The sequence below is a fragment of the Oncorhynchus masou genome, chromosome 9 (assembly GCF_036934945.1).
Source record: "Oncorhynchus masou masou isolate Uvic2021 chromosome 9, UVic_Omas_1.1, whole genome shotgun sequence".
In the NCBI taxonomy this organism is placed as follows: Eukaryota; Metazoa; Chordata; class Actinopteri; order Salmoniformes; family Salmonidae; genus Oncorhynchus; species Oncorhynchus masou.
Genome location: NC_088220.1, coordinates 20,537,917 through 20,559,608, shown reverse-complemented (window position 1 = coordinate 20,559,608; position 21,692 = coordinate 20,537,917). Strand labels below are relative to the sequence as shown.

Genomic DNA, 21,692 nt, shown 5'->3' with positions numbered 1-21,692 from the left:
GTTAAATGTCTACTCCGGCCCTAATGGTCATGCTGTGAACCTGCTGGAACCCTGACGTTGATGTGCTGCATATTCATGTGGACCTGCCTCACACCATATGGACACATTAGCTCGGGCCACGCCACTAACCTCTACTCCTCAACTCTATGCCGTATCTTTCAGGTTCACTGGAGTCCAGCTCGCATCAACAAGACATCAAAATGGATCTATATGTTAAGAAACTGCATGGCCCTAGGTAATTAATTAATTGCTAAGCAGCTTGAAGTTGTCAGTGAGTGTGTTTGGTGTCATCAGGTTTCCCAAGTTATCCAGTTTCCTCTAAGGATTACAGTAGGGACAACTGCTATAAATATTTAAAACTGATTCTAATTAAACCTGGGTGCATGGAGCGCTGGTGAGGACAATTGGATGAAATGAAATGCCCTTCATCGATTGATTCTGGGTCTCTGAGTGTCTGTTAAATTCACTGACAGCCCAGCTACATCGACTGCACCACCAGACTCATTCACTCAACAAGTTCAGGACAAAGTAGAGATATTCAAGAACCCAACAACTACACCCTGGTCTAAAAGTTGTAAAAAATGCATAGCTAGCTTGATTCTCCTATACAACGATCTAAAGGTTCTAAAACATGTATGGATAGCTTGATCCTCCTGTATGTGCCAGATCTCCCCATGTTGTTCAGGGGCCACTGCTGGATGTGTGTTGAGCTGCAGGGTTTAGGTTCTCATGATACAGTATCATGTATCACCCCCATCAAATAGGCTAGATTCTGATTTGATCGGTTTGCCCTAGACAAGGCTACGCAGCGCAGGCCACATTTCGCCGTGCCACACATTCTATCTGTTTGTTTTTCTATGCCTCATGACTTAGAAGCCCAATAGCAGTTCTACACTTTGAAAGAGAAACCCAATAGCTGTTCTACACTTTTGTAAGATAAACCAAATAGCTGTTCTACACGTTTGCAAGAAAAACCCAATGGTTGTTCTACACTTTGAAAGAGAAACCCAATAGCTGTTCTACACTTTTGAAAGATAAACCCAAAGCTGTTCTACACTATGTAACATACAGTATACATATAAATACATAAAATACAGCAGGCATCTAAAAGATTAAGATATATTGAAGGATCATTGTTTGTTTGTTTCATTCCCACAGTGTCTGACATCACATCAAAACATACTTGTTGTGTTGATGTTCCATTCACTAAAAATACATATTTACAAAGATGTGTCACCACACCAAGATATATTATGAACACACAGAAAACATGAAAGGCATATCTCTTCTTCATGTCTGTGCTTTTATTAAAGTGTCAAATATGACAATTGACATCGTTGTGATACAGCATTAGATCAAGTCCTAGGTGGGCTCTCAACTTTCTCTCTCTCTCTGACGTTTGGTACCTAACATCACTCACTCTATCGTTAGTAGGTGCACATGTGTGCATATCAATGAAGTTACTGCAAGGTAGCACAATGGATAACAGTAATAAATTGTATCTGTATGGAGATCACTACCCTTGTTTGTTTGAGACCTAAATCAAATATGTTTTACATTAGACTGCCAATATGTGAGCTTGAAACCTCTTACTTGCAAAGAGACCCAAAGCGATGGGGACAAAAACTCTGTGGTTCTAGGGAGAGCGTCCTTTTTTTCAGAGAGATCACACAGTGTGCTACATGGCTGGCTGCAAACAGCTCCAATTAGTGTGACATGGCATGTGAGCCTGGACATGTGGACCTCATTACTGACCAGCAGGATGGGTCATCTCCCACGATACCCTGCAGCGCACTCTGACAGGGCAGTCATAATACAATAGGGGAAGCGTCTACTGTTAGAAGGTAAAACGGGGATAAAAGGGGGGGAAATTGCTCTGTGATGTGCAGGCATTCTACAATCTTGAACTGTGTCCACAGGTAGTGGTGAACAGAGTACAGGTTTGAACATGGAACAATACAACATTTCTTGTGTATATCTTACTTTTAGACAAGAACGTTCTCAGTTCTGAATGTGAGCTGTTGTCGCTCACTCTTGGCTTTTTCGTCAAGAGCTTTATTCTTACAGGACAAGGATTCTTCTGCAATTACAGGGCAAGGACTCTTCTGCAATTACAGGGTAAGGACTATTCTGCAATTACAGGGCAAGGACTCTTCTGCAATTACAGGGCAAGGACTCTTCTGCAATGCTAATTTCCTTGAATGGTTGTTACCATGGTCGTGCAGGAGTCAGTTGGAATTTCTTCAGTTAGACACTAACAGACCTCTAGGACATCCATGTCTTCAGTTAAACACTAACAGACCACCAGGAGCTCCATGTCTTCAGGACATCCATGTCTTCAGTTAGACACTAACAGACCACTCCATGTCTTTAGTTACCTAACATGTCTTCTTCAGTTAGACAATAACAGACCACTAGGAGCTCCATGTCTTCAGTTAGACACTAACAGACCACTAGGAGCACCATGTCTTCAGTTAGACACTAACAGACCACTAGGACCTCCATGTCTTCAGTTAGACACTAACAGACCTCTAGGACATCCATGTCTTCAGTTAGACACTAACAGACCACTAGGACCTCCATGTCTTCAGTTAGACAATAACAGACCACTAGGACATCCATGTCTTCAGTTAGACACTAACAGACCACTAGGACCTCCATGTCTTCAGTTAGACAATTCAGTTAGACACTAACAGACCACTAGGACATCCATGTCTTCAGTTAGACAATAACAGACCACTAGGACCTACATGTCTTCAGTTAGACACTAACAGACCACTAGGACATCCATGTCTTCAGTTAGACAATAACAGACCACTAGGACCTCCATGTCTTCAGTTAGACACTAACAGACCACTAGGACATCCATGTCTTCAGTTAGACACCAACAGACCACTAGGACCTGTCTTCATGTCTTCAGTTAGACAATAACAGACCACTAGGACATCCATGTCTTCAGTTAGACAATAACAGACCACTATGGAGACAATAACAGACATGTCTTCAGTTAGACACTAACAGACCACTAGGACATCCATGTCTTCAGTTAGACACTAACAGACCACTAGGACATCCATGTCTTCAGTTAGACACTAACAGACCACTAGGAGCTCCATGTCTTCAGTTAGACACTAACAGACCACTAGACCACTAGTCTTCAGACCAGACCACTCCATGTCTTCAGTTAGACAATAACAGACCACTAGGAGCGGACCTAGGAGCACCATGTCTTCAGTTAGACACTAACAGACCACTAGGACATCCATGTCTTCAGTTAGACACTAACAGACCACTAGGACATCCATGTCTTCAGTTAGACACTAACAGACCACTAGGACCTACATGTCTTCAGTTAGACACTAACAGACCACTCGGACCTCCATGGAATGAGCTTTTAGATAACAATCACTAGGACATCCATGTCTTCAGTTAGACAATAACAGACCATGATATGCCTTCAAGACACTAACAGACCACTAGGAGCACCATGTCTTCAGTTATAGACCACTAGAACCATGTCTTCAGTTAGACACTAACAGACCACTAGGAGCACCATGTCTTCAGTTTTAGGAGCACCATGTCTTCAGTTTTCATGGAATGATCAATAATCACTGAGTAGGATGATATAAACACCAAGCTGTATTTAAAACATACAGTATCGTGTGATGCTCCTGGATGACCTAAAACAAAACATTTAGAAATGTTTATACGTCAGCCAATCTCAAACGTTTTGAATCTGACATGGAGCGATGTGGATGTGGCCTGCTATGACTGTACTTGTTAGGATGAATTACTCAAGTGGTGGTCTGAAGGCCTGAGCTAATGAAGAGTTTGCAAGTATATCCCACTCTAATCCTCTCACATAGAAACTCATTTCCAGACTTTTGATGGAACGTCATATCACATCCAATTGGATGACGTTGCAAAGATCACTTTTCTATTGACAGGGATAAAATCATTGATGTTTATGGACTGTTTCAGTGTAGAACAGTATATCAGAAAGTATTAAAGAGGAGAGCAATAGGCTAACTATTTACAGTACATAGCTGATAACTGATCATTCAGACCAGGGATTAACCTGCTGCAACAAGCTGTTGTTGCCAACGCATATAGAAAAACAACATCCAGTTAGCAGTGTCACTGAGGATGAACAGCTTGTTTTCTATTCAACTACTGCAAGGTCTGTTCCAGAAATATGCTTGCATTCCATGGATCACAGAGATGGACTCCAGGTGTGCCCTGCCCCCACAATGCCCTCTGTTTGCTCAGATCCCTGTGAATACCATCACTGTTAGATATACCACCATGGCTGACATTTCATTTTCTACTGCGATCCTAACTGTGTTCATAGGGATTACATATGGTTGCTGCTCTCCAAGAACAATTGTGGTTAATGATTTGAAATATGATTGGATTTCCTTTGATAGCATTGTTCCTCCATGTTCAATCCTGTTTCAATATATTTTCTGTTTAAGCACTGGATGTAGGAGCAATGCAGGACTTGTAGAGAATATCAACTAAATTCCAAGCCAACTGTTACCCACTGATCCTATCCCCTCTATCGTCCCTATGCTGTGGGGGTGGAAGCTTTATGATATGGTAGGAGTTTGCATTGTCAGCACAATTACATATTAGCTTGTGCACAATACACACTGTTTACTGACTAAAACAAAGTGACATAGTTCAATTAGCAAATGAAAATACCTTAAATATATATATATATTTAAGAAAATGTATGTTTATTGGTGAACTAAAACAGGCAAGCGACTGTTGCTCCATCTTTGTGTTATTCTAAACAATGCTTTTCCATTCCCATTTGGACCAGTGCCCATATGGGTTTGCACTACGACCCTGTCTCTCATGAAGAGGAAAGACACCACATGAGTGGCTGGTGCATGTCTCCATTTGAGTGTCCCTGCTAACAACCATTGTGACAGTTTCACACGGCAGCACTGGTGGTCCACCTTCGGGTGGCTGACATGCTGAAGTGATCATTAATCATGTTCTCTCTACTCAGTAGATCACTGATGCATTACTCATGTCCGTAGATCATGTACTGTGTAGTCTTCATTACTCATGTTCTGCCTATTAGGTGTGTGGGACTGGGTGTGTGGAACTGGGTGTGTGAGACTGGGTGTGATCTACCAGGTGACAGTAGATCATTACTCATGTTCTCTCTACTCAGTAGATCATTAATCATGTTCTCTCTACTCAGTAGATCATTACTCATGTTCTCTCTACTCAGTAGATCATTACTCATGTTCTCTCTAATCAGTAGATCATTACTCATGTTCTCTCAACTCAGTAGATCATTACTCATGTTCTCTCTAATCAGTAGATCATTACTCATGTTCTCTCTACTCAGTAGATCATTACTCATGTTCTCTCTACTCAGTAGATCATTACTCATGTTCTCTCTACTCAGTAGATCATTACTCATGTTCTCTCTACTCAGTAGATCATTACTCGTGTTCTCTCTAATCAGTAGATCATTACTCATGTTCTCTCTACTCAGTAGATCAATACTCATGTTCTCTCTAATCAGTAGATCATTACTCATGTTCTCTCTACTCAGTAGATCATTACTCATGTTCTCTCTACTCAGTAGATCATTACTCATGTTCTCTCTACTCAGTAGATCATTACTCATGTTCTCTCTACTCAGTAGATCAATATCACTCATGTTCTCTCTACTCAGTAGATCATTACTCATGTTCTCTCTACTCAGTAGATCATTACTATGCATCCAATGCAACATTGTTTATTGACAGCACCTGTAAGTACATATTACTAAATGGGAGTAACACTAAACCTATAATAACCCAAGATATCAAACCGACTGAATAGATTATATGTCATTTGCCATCCGTAAATTGATAGCTTGATCAGAGAACACTGCCTAAAAAGGAAATATTGTTGTTCATGACTCATATCTTTTTGCGCAAACTTTTTTGGGATATACTATAGAAACAACTTTTGGGTATACTATAGAGACTGACATAGGCCTCTAACATTCTGGCATATGGATATACATAATTCAACATGGTTAAAGATTGAATTTGACTCTCTACACAGTGCTTTCAGAAAGTATTCAGAACACTTGAATTTTTCCACATTTTGCTACGTTACAGCCTGATTGTAAAATGGATTAAATAACATTTAAATCTCAGATATCTACACACAATGCCACACAATGACAAAGGGAAAACAGACATTTTTGCAAATGTATTACAAATAAAAACAGAAATACATTACTTGCATAAGTATTCAGACCCTTTGCTATGAGACTCGAAATTGAGCTCAGGTGTATCCTGTTTCCATCGATCATCCTTGAGATGTTTCTACAACTTGGTTGGAGTCAGTTGTGGTAAATTAAATTGATTGAACATGATTTGGAAAGGCACACACTTGTCTACATAAGGTCCCACAGTTGACAGTGCATGTCAGAGCAAAATCCAAGCCATGAGGTCGAAGGAATTGTCCATAGAGCTCAGAGACAGGATTGTGTCAAGGGACAGATCTGGGGAAGGGTACCAAAACATTTCTGTAGCATTGAATGTCCCCAAGAACACAGTGGCCTCCATTCTTCTATGGAAGAAGTTTGGAACCACCAAGAGTCTTCCTAGAGCTGGCTGTCCGGCCAAACTGAGCAATCGGGGGAGAAGGGCCTTGGTCAGGGAGGTGTCCAAGAACCCGATGATCACTCTGACAGAGCTAGAGTGCCTCTGTGGAGATGTGAGAACCATCCAGAAGAACAAACATCTCTGCAGCACTCCACCAATCAGGTCTTCATGGTAGTGGCCAGATGGAAGCCACTCCTCAGTAAAAGGCACATGACAGCCCGCTTGGAGTTTGCCAAAAGGCACTTAAAGGACTCTCAGACCATGAGAAACGAGATTCTCTGGTCTGATGAAACCAAGATTGATTTATTTGGCCTGAATGCCAAGTGTCACGTCTGGAGAAAACCTGGTACCATCCCTACTGTGAAGCATGGTGGTGGCAGCATCATGCTGTGGGGATGTTTTTCATCAGCAGCGACAGGGAGACTAGTCAGGATTGAGGCAAAGATGAAAGGAGCAAAGTACAGAAAAACCTCCAGAGCTCTCAGGACCTCAGACTGGGGTGAACGTCCACATTCCAAAAGGACAACGACCCTAGGCAGACAGCCAAGACAACGCATGAGGGGCTTCGGGACAAGTCTCTGAATGTCCTTGAGTGGCCTAGTCAGAGCCCGGACTTAAACCTGATTGAACATCTCTGGAGAGACCTGAAAATAGCTGTGCAGCAACGCTCCCCATCCAACCTGACAGAGCATGAGAGGATCTGCAGAGAAGAATGGGAGAAACTCCCCAAATACATGTGTGCCAAGCTTGTAGTGTCATACCCAATAAGACTCAAGGCCATAATCACTGCCAAAGGTACTTCAACAAAGTACTGAGTAACAACCTCTCCCTCAACGTGATCAAGACAAAGGAGATGACCGAGCACGCCCCCATTCTCATCGATGGGGCTCTAGTGGAGCAGGTTGAGAGCTTCAAGTTCTTTGATGTCCACATCACCAACAAACTATCATGGTACAATCACACCAAGACAGTCGTGAAGAGGGCATGACAAAACCTATTCCCCCTCAGGAGACTGAAAAGATTTGGCATGGGTCCTCAGATCCTCAAAAAGTTCTACAGCTGCACCATCGAGAGCATCCTGCCTGGTTGCATCACCGCCTGGTATGGCAACTGCACAGCCTCTGACTGCAAGGCACTACAGAGGGTAGTGCGTAATGCCCAGTACATCACTGGGGCCAAGCTTCCTGCCATCAAGGACCTCTTTACCAGGTAATATCAGCGGATGGCCCCAAAAATTGCCAAAAGACTCCATCCACCCTAGTCATAGACTGTTTTCTCTGCTACCGCAAGGCAAGCGGTACCAGAGCACCAAGTCTAGGGTCAAGAGGCTTCTTAACAGCTTCTACCCCCAAGTCATAAGACTCCTGAACAGCTAATCAAATGGCTACCTGGACTACTCTCTGTTTATTATCCATGCATAGTCACTTTACCTCTACCTACATCTACATATTACCTCAATTACCTCGACTCACCTGTGCCCCCGCCCATTGGCTCCTTCCCGGAACCACCTGTATATAGCCTCCCTACTGTTATTTTATTGTTACTCCTTAAATATTTGTTATTTTTCTATTTTTCTTATTTTTTAATTTTTTTAATTTATGTATTTTTATGCAGTTTATTTTACAAAATACTTTCTTATCACTTTTTTTCTTAAAACTGCATTGTTGGAGGGTTTGTAAGTAAGCATTTCACTCGAAGGTCTACACCTGTATTCGGCGTATTTAGTTTTTATAAATTAGCAAGAATATCTAAAAACCTGTTTTTGTTTTGTCATTATGGAGTATTGTGTGTAGATTGATTGTGTGTAGATTGATGAGGGGAAAAAACGATTGAATCAAAATGTGGAAAAAGACCACAGGTCTGAATACTTTCCGAAGGCACTGTATATACATTTTACGTGACATATTTCACTTGAATCACATTTACTAAATCATATACTGAAGTGTGGAATATTGGCACAACATATTTTTACTGCCATGAGAGGACAGAGTGCACTGGCAGCCTGTAACAACCAGAGTTAATAGTGTAGAATGAATATGTCAAGCTTAGACTATCCTCACATTCACAACAATCACAGCTCCATGTGAGGACAAATCCCTCTATTTACGTTTAGGTTAGACAGAAATGTAAAAAAGCAGAACCTATTACAAGAGCTTGTTAACCTTTCATTCATGTTGTGTTTCCTTGTGTGGGATATTGGAGAACAAGGACTCATGGCAGATATTTAAATGGTATACCCTCTTACCTGCAAGAGAATGAAACAGTTAAAAAAGGCACGGTAGGGAAGCAGCTAGTCCATGCAGCTCACCTCAGTGTAGAGTTACAGTGCTGCCTTTCAGAGACATATCAAATAAAGCAACTCTCACAAACCTGTGCTTACATTCTTAAGGTAACACAGAACCCAAACCATCTGCGCCCATGCGCCATCGTGCATACATTTATTTTGTCCCCTCATACCAAACGCGATCACGACACGCAGGCTAAAATATCAAAACAAACTCTGAACCAATTACATTAATTTGGGGACAGGTCGAAAAGGATTAAACATTTATAGCAATTTAGCTAGCTATCTTGCACATGCTAGCTAATTGCCCTATTTAGCTAGCTTGCTGTTGCTAGCTAATTTGTTCTGGGATATAAACATTGAGTTGTTATTTTACCTGAAATGCACAAAGTCCTCTACTCTGACAATGAATCCACACATTAAACGATCAACCGAATCGTTTCTAGTCATCTCTCCTCCTTCTAGGCTTTTTCTTCTCTTAACTTCATATTGCGATTGGCAACTTTCATAAATTAGGTGCATTACCGCCACCGACCTCATTCGTCTTTCAGTCACCCACGTGGGTATAACCAATGAGGTAATGGCACGTGGGTACCTGCTTCTATAAACCAATGAGGAGATGGGAGAGGCAGGACTTACAGCGTGATCTGCGTCAGAAATAGAACTGACTTCTATTTTAGCCCTTGGTAACGCAGACGCTCGTTGGCGCGCACGCGACACGAGCAGTGTTGTCAGCCGTATAGATATCTGAAAAAACAGAAAATAGGTTTTGTTAAATGGTGGTTTGACCACAATTCGACTGACGAGAACAAACAAATAGACCATTTTTATACGGAGCAACAACATATTTTATGAGAATCTGGGCTAAACACTGTTTGCAAGCATGTACATCTAAAATACACATCCCTCTGAGGAGTGTAATTAACATTAGACCTCCCCTCTGAGGAGTGTAATTAACATTAGACCTCCCCTCTGAGGAGGGTCATTAACATTAGACCTCCCCTCTGAGGAGGGTTAATTAACATTAGGCCTCTCATCTGAGGAGGGTTAATTAACATTAGGCCTCTCATCTGAGGAGGGTTAATTAACATTAGGCCTCTCCTTCACTCTGAGGAGGGTCATTCACATTAGGCCTCTCCTCTGAGGAGGGTCATTAACATTAGGTCTCCCCTCTGAGGACGGTCATTAACATTAGGCCTCTCCTCTGAGGAGGGTCATTAACATTAGCCCCCCCTCTCCCTCTCTAAAAGGTTATTTACATTTGGCGTGTTCTCTGAAGAGGGTCATTGACATTAGGCCTCTCCTTCACTCTGAGGAGGGTCATTAACATTAGGCCTCTCCTTCACACTGAGGAGGGTCATTAACATTAGGCCTTTCCTCTGAAGAGGGTCATTAACATTAGGCCTCTCCTTCACTCTGAGGAGCGTCATTAACATTAGGCCTCTCCTCCCCTCAGAGGAGGGTCATTAACATTAGGCCTCCCCTCTGAGGAGGGTCATTAACATTAGGCCCCCCCTCTGAAAAAGGTAATTAACATTAGGCCTCTCCTCTGAAGACGGTCATTGATATTAGGCCTCTCCTTCACTCTGAGGCGGGTCATTAACATTAGGCCTCTCCTTCACACTGAGGAGGGTCATTAACAATAGGCCTTTCCTCTGAGGAGGGTCATTAACATTAGGCCTCTCCTTCACTCTGAGGAGGGTCATTAACATTAGGCCTCCCTTCACTCTGAGGAGGGTCATTAACATTAGGCCTCCCCTGTGAGGAGGGTCATTAACATTAGGCCTCTCCTCCCTTCTGAGGAAGGTCATTATAACATTAGGCCTCCCCTCTGAGGTGGGTCATTAACATTAGGCCTCCCCACTGAGGAGGGTCATTAACATTAGGCCTCTCCTCCCCACTGAGGAGGGTCATTAACATTAGGCCTCTTCTCTGAGGAGGGTCATTAACATTAGGCCTCTCCTCTGAGGAGGGTCATTGACATTAGGCCTCTCCTTCACTCTGAGGCGGGTCATTAACATTAGGCCTCTCCTTCACACTGAGGAGGGTCATTAACATTAGGCCTCTCCTTCACTCTGAGGAGCGTCATTAACATTAGGCCTCTCCTTCACTCTGAGGAGTGTCATTAACATTAGGCCTCTCCTTCACTCTGAGGAGGGTCATTAACATTAGGCCTCTCCTTCACTCTGGTCATTAACATTAGGCCTCTCCTTCACTCTGAGGAGCGTCATTGACATTAGGCCTCTCCTTCACTCTGGTCATTAACATTAGGCCTCTCCTTCACTCTGAGGAGGGTCATTAACATTAGGCCTCTCCTTCACTCTGAGGAGGGTCATTAACATTAGGCCTCTCCTTCACTCTGAGGCGGGTCATTAACATTAGGCCTCTCCTTCACTCTGAGGAGGGTCATTAACATTAGGCCTCCCCTGTGAGGAGGGTCATTAACATTAGGTCTCTCCTGTGAGGAGGGTCATTAACATTAGGCCTCCCCACTCTGAGGAGGGTCATTAACATTAGGCCTCCCCCCCTCTGAGGAGGGTCATTAACATTAGGCCTCTCCTCCCCACTGAGGAGGGTCATTAACATTAGGCCTCTTCTCTGAGGAGGGTCATTAACATTAGGCCTCTCCTCTGAGGAGACGGTCATTGACATTAGGCCTCTCCTTCACTGAGGAGTGTCATTGACATTAGGCCTCTCCTTCACTCTGAGGAGGGTCATTAACATTAGGCCTTTCCTCTGAGGAGGGTCATTAACATTAGGCCTCCCTTCACTGAGGAGGGTCATTAACATTAGGCCTCTCCTTCTCTGAGGAGGGTCATTAACATTAGGCCTCCCCTCTGAGGAGGGTCATTAACATTAGGCCTCTCCTTCACTCTGAGGAAGGGTCATTAACATTAGGCCTCTCCTTCACACTGAGGAGTGTCATTGACATTAGGCCTCTCCTTCACTCTGAGGAGGGTCATTAACATTAGGCCTCTCCTCCCCACTGAGGAGGGTCATTAACATTAGGCCTCTTCTCTGAGGAGGGTCATTAACATTAGGCCTCTCCTTCTGAGGAGGGTCATTAACATTAGGCCTCTCCTTCACTCTGAGGAGCGTCATTGACATTAGGCCTCTCCTTCACTCTGGTCATTAACATTAGGCCTCTCCTTCACTCTGAGGAGGGTCATTAACATTAGGCCTCTCCTTCACTCTGAGGAGGGTCATTAACATTAGGCCTCTCCTTCACTCTGAGGAGGGTCATTAACATTAGGCCTCTCCTTCACTCTGAGGAGGGTCATTAACATTAGGCCTCCCCTGTGAGGAGGGTCATTAACATTAGGCCTCTCCTGTGAGGAGGGTCATTAACATTAGGCCTCCCCTCTGAGGAGGGTCATTAACATTAGGCCTCCCCACTGAGGAGGGTCATTAACATTAGGCCTCTCCTCCCCACTGAGGAGGGTCATTAACATTAGGCCTCTTCTCTGAGGAGGGTCATTAACATTAGGCCTCTCCTCTGAGGAGGGTCAGTGACATTAGGCCTCTCCTTCACTGAGGAGTGTCATTGACATTAGGCCTCTCCTTCACTCTGAGGAGGGTCATTAACATTAGGCCTCTCCTCCCCCTGAAGAGGGTCATTAACATTAGGCCTCTCCTCCCCTCATGGTGGCAACATCATCATTAAGATAGCCTGTAAGCAATGACATGTATTCACTCGGATGCAAATTAATATTTAATATGTGCCAGTCCCCAAACTAATACTGTGATGACTGTAGCAGTTTGACTTCTAATAAGGAATCTATTCTTCCTATTCTTCTGATAAGGAATCCTACTGATTGTAGCCTTGAGGTACGTGCACTAAGGAGTATAATTAAATAAACATAATTCTGACCCGGGTAAAAGATACCTGCAAGCATCATGCTGTTTATTCCTAAATATCTAACCAAGGTTGGTGTCTTCAGATCTAACAAAAAAAAAAAAAGGACTGAAATGACAACCTCCCTCCCTTCCCAGACATGGGCATTTAACGTCTGTCCCCACCACCTATTCTGTTCTTCTGTGTGGGATATAAATAGACATATATTTAGCATATCAAAGGGGAGTCTACAGAAAGAGGGGAAGAAGAAAAATACAACCCCCTGTACTCCAAGAGCAAATACTGTCCCTCTGCTAAACACAACACTGTCTGACGCATCCTACTCTAGCTCTACCTGTGTAGAGAATTACCTTAGCACACTGCCCCTCAAGGAGAAAATACTGTCCCTCTGCTAAACACAACACTGTCTGACGCATCCTACTCTAGCTCTACCTGTGTAGAGAATTACCTTAGCACACTGCCCCTCAAGGAGAAAATACTGTCCCTCTGCTAAACACAACACTGTCTGACGCATCCTACTCTAGCTCTACCTGTGTAGAGAATTACCTTAGCACACTGCCCCTCAAGGAGAAAATACTGTCCCTCTGCTAAACACAACACTGTCTGACGCATCCTACTCTAGCTCTACCTGTGTAGAGAATTACCTTAGCACACTGCCCCTCAAGGAGAAAATACTGTCCCTCTGCTAAACACAACACTGTCTGACGCATCCTACTCTAGCTCTACCTGTGTAGAGAATTACCTTAGCACACTGCCCCTCAAGGAGAAAATACTGTCCCTCTGCTAAACACAACACTGTCTGACGCATCCTACTCTAGCTCTACCTGTGTAGAGAATTACCTTAGCACACTGCCCCTCAAGGAGAAAATACTGTCCCTCTGCTAAACACAACACTGTCTGACGCATCCTACTCTAGCTCTACCTGTGTAGAGAATTACCTTAGCACACTGCCCCTCAAGGAGAAAATACTGTCCCTCTGCTAAACACAACACTGTCTGACGCATCCTACTCTAGCTCTACCTGTGTAGAGAATTACCTTAGCACACTGCCCCTCAAGGAGAAAATACTGTCCCTCTGCTAAACACAACACTGTCTGACGCATCCTACTCTAGCTCTACCTGTGTAGAGAATTACCTTAGCACACTGCCCCTCAAGGAGAAAATACTGTCCCTCTGCTAAACACAACACTGTCTGACGCATCCTACTCTAGCTCTACCTGTGTAGAGAATTACCTTAGCACACTGCCCCTCAAGGAGAAAATACTGTCCCTCTGCTAAACACAACACTGTCTGACGCATCCTACTCTAGCTCTACCTGTGTAGAGAATTACCTTAGCACACTGCCCCTCAAGGAGAAAATACTGTCCCTCTGCTAAACACAACACTGTCTGACGCATCCTACTCTAGCTCTACCTGTGTAGAGAATTACCTTAGCACACTGCCCCTCAAGGAGAAAATACTGTCCCTCTGCTAAACACAACACTGTCTGACGCATCCTACTCTAGCTCTACCTGTGTAGAGAATTACCTTAGCACACTGCCCCTCAAGGAGAAAATACTGTCCCTCTGCTAAACACAACACTGTCTGACGCATCCTACTCTAGCTCTACGCTATGCTGCTGTTATTTCATAGCCTGTTGAAGAAAAAGATATTAACAAAGATATTAATATTAGATATTAACAAACAGGCTACATGGCATGCCTCAACCGTTTTCCACGGTACAAAATGGGAGACTGAGTATGATGGTAAATAAATGTCAACATTTAGGCTACTGCCATGCAAGCATTTATTGTCATTCCACTGCTTGACAGTGTAGAATACTCACATGAGGCTCTTTCTGAAGTAGCCTACTAATGCGCTTGCATTACGTAACCTATAGCTGATGTAACTGGGTCCATAGGCTATACATTAGGGGCGGCAGGGTAGCGTAGTGGTTAAAGGGTTGGACTAATAACCGTGAAGGTTGCAAGTTCAAATCCCAGAGCTGTCATTCTGCCCCTGAACAGGCAGTTAACCTGCTGTTCCTAGGCCGTCATTGAAAATAAGAATTTGTCCTTAACTGACTTCTTATTAAAAAATATAGACAACCCAGTTGTTCGGCTTCATGTGATGCCATGTAGCCTTATAAACTATTTTTTGTGTAATTCTATCCTAGCCTACAATACAGTCAACATTCAGGAGTGCATACTGTACCATAACCTATAGGTACCAAGGTAATAAAGTAGGTAAAATGTTCAGCCAGATGAGGGCGCTACCTTTTGATTTCTGCATGTGTGAGAAACCTCTGCAGGGAGAATCTGAATTGTATACTGTACCTCTCAAGACCTCTCTCCTCGCCTCCTTCTCAAAACCCTTTGGAGGAGGTCAGAGGGGAGGCCTCTGACTTTCTCATCCAATGGATTTTGAGAAGGAGGCGAGGAGAGAGGACGCAAGGATTGTGCAATTGGGATTCTCAATGTGATTCTCCCAATATCACACTGCCCATAACGTCAGTTCAGTGGCGCACCCATGTATCCTCATGTCAAAACAGAACGGGCAGGGAAAATAGAATACATTCATATTACAATAGCCTACTTTTACTGTCACTGTCATTCAAACTTGACCTATAATTGATTAAGCCTGTATCTTGTTCTCCACATAGTCTAAAAAAAGAAGCTGTAGTGTTTGTCACTCTGCCATTAAAATGTTGTTCACTTGGAGAGCTCTTTGCGTTTCACACATTTGGAGCTATTTTCTGTCAAGTATGAATATTATTTGAACAAACAGGTGAAGTCTAGGCTAAAACTGAGTGGTTCCTATTATTGACTTCACATGAGGGAGCATCCACCTGTTGTCTGAAAACTAAAGTGATGCTAAATTCCAGTCGGGCTGCATTTCCACAGGCAGACAAATTCAGATATTTTTTCACATTAGATCTTTTCACATAAGATATATTTTAGAGCTGATCTGATTTGTTAAAGACAAACTAGTGACACATATTTTTTTATCAGAAATGGGCTTTTTATACAAGAAACCCAATTATAATATTCTGCCGTTATTGGTAAAATAGCTGATCTGATGGGTCAAAGACCAATAATTGGGAGGAAAAAAATCGGAATTAGGCTGCCTGTGTAAATGCAGCCATAACGTCTAACATAAAAACGCTATCCAAGTAGCCTACTCAAAAACAATATGAGCGGTAGTGTCTGTTTATTCTACTTCCCTCAGCAATGTTTGCCTTGCTTTGACTGCAGTCCACGTTGAATAATAGTCCACATTAGAATGCCGCTCACGTTCTCTGTCGTTTTAAACACTCCAATCATAAAATATAATGCAGGCGCCGACCCCTCTTGAACTGTCAGGTAAGCGACTTCATCCTCAAACGAAGTCTACCGTATGATCTCGATCCAATAGGCTATAGCACAATGCGTGGTGCATAACCATTTCTGTTGATCATCATAACGATAAGAAACACAATTCCAAGTCTGTTAAATTAAACTACTACTAAAATCATTCAAGTCAAGGTCTGAAGTTTTCCGTTTGGTATACGAGACCCCCCCCCCCCCCTCTCTCTCTCTCTACACTCTCTCTCGCTCTGTCTCCCTCTTTTTCTTCACCCCTCCCTTCCTCCCCCCTTCTCTCTGCGTCCTCTTCTCCCGCTAGTCGTGTGGGAAGCTCTATGCAGCTGTAAAGCAGCATACTTATGAGACAGGCAGGAATAGTTGCTATTACGAGACACACTCCCTCCTTCCTGCGTATCCGGATCCCTGGTGACTGTTTTAACAGTAGTTTATTTGAACGCAGTTTCTTGCTTTTGTTGGAAGATGGAGAGCGGCATCTCCTGCTTGCCCGCATCTGACTAAACTGAATTATTCATTTTCCGCGTCAGTTAGTCGCCGTTCTCATTTTTCTGAATATCACAGTGTGGTGTTTTTTTCCCTCTCCTTTTATTTTCCTTGGAGTAGAGAGGCTCAGCCTCAGATGTCACACTGACAGCCCTGTAAAATGCATGATTCGAAAAGAGACGCTTAGCAAGCAATTTCAGATTTTGGAGGTGAGTAAACCCGCGCAGGATTGTTTAGGTTTATCGGGTTCTGCTGCTTCATTTTTTCTGCCTGAACGGCTCAGTCCAACTTCAGCGAGCCATATACATAGGCTAAGCATCTCTATGGACTGGGTGTTCCAGCAGCACCATTCGTTTCATTTTCCTCTATCGTGAACTGGAGAGAAGTTGTTTTGCAGTCACTTCAGCTGCTCGCCTTTTGTCCCTGCTTTCTTAATAACGCTGAGGTGGGCACCGTGTCTTTAGCTCATTCCGAACTGAAATGCTTCATGGAGATACAACAACATTGGGAACACTACGAGAGAAATATATTTTTTAACAAGTGGAGCCTGTCAAGAAGAGACGCATAGGCTGAAATCTGAGCGATAGCCTACCAACGTCTGAATGGGAGCACCACGTCTCAATGCACTGCCAATGTCCGTTTCTCAAGAAACCACATTTGCAAACGCTTACGGTAAGTCTTCTGTTATTTGGTTGAAAAGCTTTAATATCCATTCTGTAGCCTACATTGTTCATATGTTTAATTATAATATGGGTTGATCCGCCTGGGGCACAGGCTTCATGGGATGTTTTAGCCCACAATATGTCAGCATAGGATGCAGTAGCATATATCTTTTCTACTCTTTTTGTTATATGCCCACAAATTTGACGCACTACTGTAATATATAATGGTGATTTCAATTATGTTTTGTAATATTATGGATCAGAAGGAGATTATGGTTTTGAGGCTTCTATTATTAGACTCTTATTATTCGTCTATCATTATTATGATTATTATTATTATTATTAATATTATTAGTATTATTATTATTAATACTATGTTTAGGTTAAAATGGTACTTGATGGCTGTATTGCTATAGATAAATGGGTTGATTTGCGTACATTAAATTAGCCTGGTGTATAGACAAAGCATTACTAACATCAGCAGTAGGCATATACTAACTAACCATTACTAACATCAGCAGTAGGGCATATACTATCTAACCATTAATGAAGTACTGTCTGTATGTATAGTACCAGTTTGTGTTTTGATTGTTTGTTTGTTTGTTTTTCCTCTCAAAGGTTACTAAATGGTTTTCTGGGGGATTTATAAAAGGCAAAATGCTGCTTCTAGTTCTGTTGGCCTTTTTCGTGTCGAGTACGTTTTCTGACTTGGATTCTGACCTCTCAGCGGAGACCTGCAGCGCCTGTTCATGCATGTCCATCGAGAACGTCCTATATGTGAACTGTGAGAAAATAACTGTGTACAGACCTACCCAGCTGCTGCCCCCGGTCTCTAGCCTCTATCATTTGAATTTCCAAAATAACCTATTGATCGTCCTTTACCCCAATTCCTTTCTCAATTTCACACACGCAGTCTCTCTTCAACTGGGAAACAACAAACTACAGAACATCGAGGGAGGGGCCTTTTATGGCCTTAGTTCATTGAAACAGCTGCATTTAAATAACAATGAATTGAAGGTGCTCAGAGCTGACACTTTCTATGGGATCGAAAACTTGGAATACCTCCAGGCTGACTACAATTTGATCAAGTATATTGAAAAAGGATCCTTCAACAAATTGCATAGGTTGAAAGTTCTCATTCTGAATGACAATCTAGTCCAGATCCTTCCTGATAACATTTTTCGCTTTGCCTCCCTTACACATTTGGATATAAGAGGAAACAGGATCCAGAAGCTACCATATCTGGGAGTTTTGGAACACATTGGACGTATCGTGGAATTGCAGCTCGATGACAACCCATGGAATTGCACATGTGATTTGTTACCCTTGAAAGCTTGGTTGGAGAACATGCCCTATAACATTTTTATTGGGGAGGCTATATGTGAAACCCCTAGTGACCTGTATGGACGACTGTTGAAAGAAACAAACAAACAGGAACTGTGTCCCATGGGAACAGGTAGTGACTTTGATGTAAGGATGCCCCCTTCACAGCCAGAAAATGGCCGAACAACATCCGACAAGGCCCCCACTACGATACCGCCCATAGCCACCAAAGCTCCCAAAACAACAAACCCATCAAAGATTTATGGTAACGGGATTGTTGGTTTGCCCGGTTTGAATAAAAATATTCCAATTATGTCCTATCAAACAAGAACCCCACCTCTCTCCTGCCCACAGCCTTGCACCTGCAAAGCTCACCCCTCAGACTTTGGCATCAGTGTGAGTTGCCAAGAGAGAAGTATAAACAATCTCGCAGATATCATTCCCAAGCCACCAAATGCCAAGAAGCTCCACCTGAGTGGAAATTATATCAGAGATATCAGCCCAGTTGATTTCCAAGGCTTTGAGGGTTTAGATTTATTACATTTGGGCAGCAATCAAATAGTCACAGTTCAAAAAGGTGTCTTTGCCAATCTGACCAACCTGCGGAGGCTTTATCTCAATGGGAACCAACTAGAGCAGCTGCATCCTGAGATGTTCCTTGGGCTCAGTAACCTCCAATACTTGTATCTAGAATACAATGCCATACAAGAGGTGTTAGCAGGGACATTTGACTCCATGCCAAATCTGCAGTTGTTGTATCTGAACAATAATGTGCTAAGGAGCCTCCCTGCCTATATCTTTGCTGGCGTTTCCCTGGCTAGGCTAAATCTTAAGAACAACCATTTCATGACTCTGCCTGTGAGTGGTGTCCTAGACCAGCTGAGGTCTCTCACTCAGATTGATCTGGAAGGCAATCCCTGGGAATGCTCCTGTGATTTAGTGGCTCTGAAACTGTGGCTGGAGAAGCTGAATGACGGAGTGGCTGCGAAAGAGGTCAAATGTGCATCCCCAGTTCAGTTTTCCAATATAGAGCTACGGCTGCTGAAGAATGAGATCCTGTGCCCCAAACTTATAGCTAGGCCCCCTTTCATCCTGACCAGTACTTCTCCGGTGGTGACCTCCATGTCCCCAGCAGGGGTGGGCAAGGCCCCTCCAGGTGGTCCAGTTCCCCTATCCATCATGATCCTCAGTGTCCTGGTGGTGCTCATCATCACAGTGTTTGTTGCTTTCTGCCTCTTGGTGTTCGTGCTGAGGCGCAATAAGAAGCCAGCCGGACGCCAGGAGGGCATGGGGAACCAGGAGTGTGGCTCCATGCAACTCACACTCAGGAGACACAACAAATCGAACAAGAAAGATGATCTGGGAGGGGAGACGTTCATCCCCCACACTATCCAGCATATGAACAAGAGTCACACCTGTGGGATTAGAGACTCTGAGTCAGGCTTTAAGTTTGCTGACTCCCAGAGACAGAAAATAATCCTGCTCAACAGCGCTGACCAAGACAAGGACTCACTGTCCTCCCTGGATCCACGCAATAAGAGACTGAGCACCATTGACGAGCTGGATGAGTTCCTGCCAAGAGAATCCAACATGTTTATTCAAAACTTTTTAGACAGTAAAAGGGGGGATTTCAGCAGTATAGGGGGGAGTGGGTTTCAGATTCGTTACCCAGAGAAACCACAGGACAAAAAGATGAAGAAGTCACTAATAGGGGGAAACCATAGTAAGATAGTAGTGGAGCAAAGGAAAAGTGAGTACTATGAACTTAAAACTAAACTTCAAGGTACACCTGACTACCTTCAGGTTCTGGAAGAACAGACTCAAATGAGTCAAATGTAGGCTATCTATCCCCCCCAATGACAAAAGTGCCTTTTGGAAAAGCTTAATGACCAATGGATAAACTGGACAGGAGGCTCCAGTCAGATAACATGATTTCCCGAGAATCAGTGGCTCTGTTGCAGATACAGTCTTTCCTCCTGATGTGGTGATGCCATTATAACATGTATTAATATCACATTATACCACAAGACATCCTTAAGAGACAATTGTAGTATTTTGCTGCTATTGAAATTGGTACTTATCAGATTTTTTTTCAACCAAATCATGGGTCATGAAAACAATGTTGACTGTACCTCATCATAGCTAGTGATCCTTCTGCAGTGTTTTTGTGGCAATATGGGATCAGTATTTTCAATGAATGAACTATCATATGGTGACTTTACAGTTCTCCTGGGAATATAACGTGGTTGGGATCCCCCACTTGCAGACTCTTACCATCTGCCTGGATTATAACTGGTCACTGCTGGTCACTGCTGGGGAACCTGACGCCTTGGTTTCACTAAGAAAAGGCACGTATGAACCGAACAGCGGATTTGGAATGATTCCATGACTTGTTTGTGTAAAGAGCCATGTTAATAGTGTTTGAATTAAATGTGGTTCCTCTGGATATGTTTGGGTATGGCACATGTCGGGACATTTTTTTTAAGCCCAAGAAAAACAGCTGCTTGCCATGTAAGCATACCTGGATTTATTTTGTAAGTCTACATTATTTGTATCTGTGGGACAGTTTGTAAATTACAACAGAAGACAAAACAACTATACCTATAAAATACAAAACATGTAGAAAAAAAGCAACATTAAACAAACTGAATATTGATGACCCCTGTCAATATATATGATTGATGATCCATGTCAATATATATGATTGATTACCCCTGTCAATATATATGATTGATGACCCTGTCAATATATATGGTTGACGACCCCTGTCAATATATATGATTGATGACCCTGTCAATATATATGATTGATTACCCCTGTCAATACATATGATTGATGACCCCTGTCAATGTATATGATTGATGACCCCTGTCAATACATATGATTGATGACTCCTGTCAATATATATGATTGATGACCAACTATCAATTGGTAGTACATTTAACTCATTTATTTATTTTTCTATGCAGGATTATTTAAAGACTATTGGTACTATTTAAAAGTGAAATGGATATTTAGAATGCATAAGCAAGACAGGCCCAGATCTCACGCCACAAATGATTTCTCAGAGTAACTGTTTCTGTTTTCTGAGTCTTCATGAACTCTACTGATGGCCTGAAAG

At 42.9% G+C, this 21,692-nt stretch overlaps 1 protein-coding gene across 1 annotated transcript; it reads left to right on the top strand.

Moving 5' to 3' along the window:
• Positions 1 to 16,546: 16,546 nt before the first annotated feature.
• Positions 16,547 to 20,420, top strand: slitrk4 (SLIT and NTRK-like family, member 4). The gene is made up of 2 exons (XM_064973447.1): positions 16,547 to 17,258; positions 17,867 to 20,420. Exons 1-2 carry the CDS (start codon positions 17,208 to 17,210, stop codon positions 20,408 to 20,410), a joined length of 2,595 nt encoding a protein of 864 aa, XP_064829519.1. The 5' UTR covers positions 16,547 to 17,207; the 3' UTR covers positions 20,411 to 20,420.
• The last annotated feature ends 1,272 nt before the right edge of the window (positions 20,421 to 21,692 follow it).

What these genes read in the sequence shown, in the direction of transcription:
- slitrk4 (XM_064973447.1), top strand. Translation starts at nt 17,208, where the DNA reads ATGCACTGCCAATGTCCGTTTCTCAAGAAACCACATTTGCAAACGCTT. An exon ending in CACATTTGCAAACGCTTACG is followed by an intron (nt 17,259 to 17,866) that starts GTAAGTCTTCTG and finishes TTCCTCTCAAAG; the next exon opens with GTTACTAAATGGTTTTCTGG.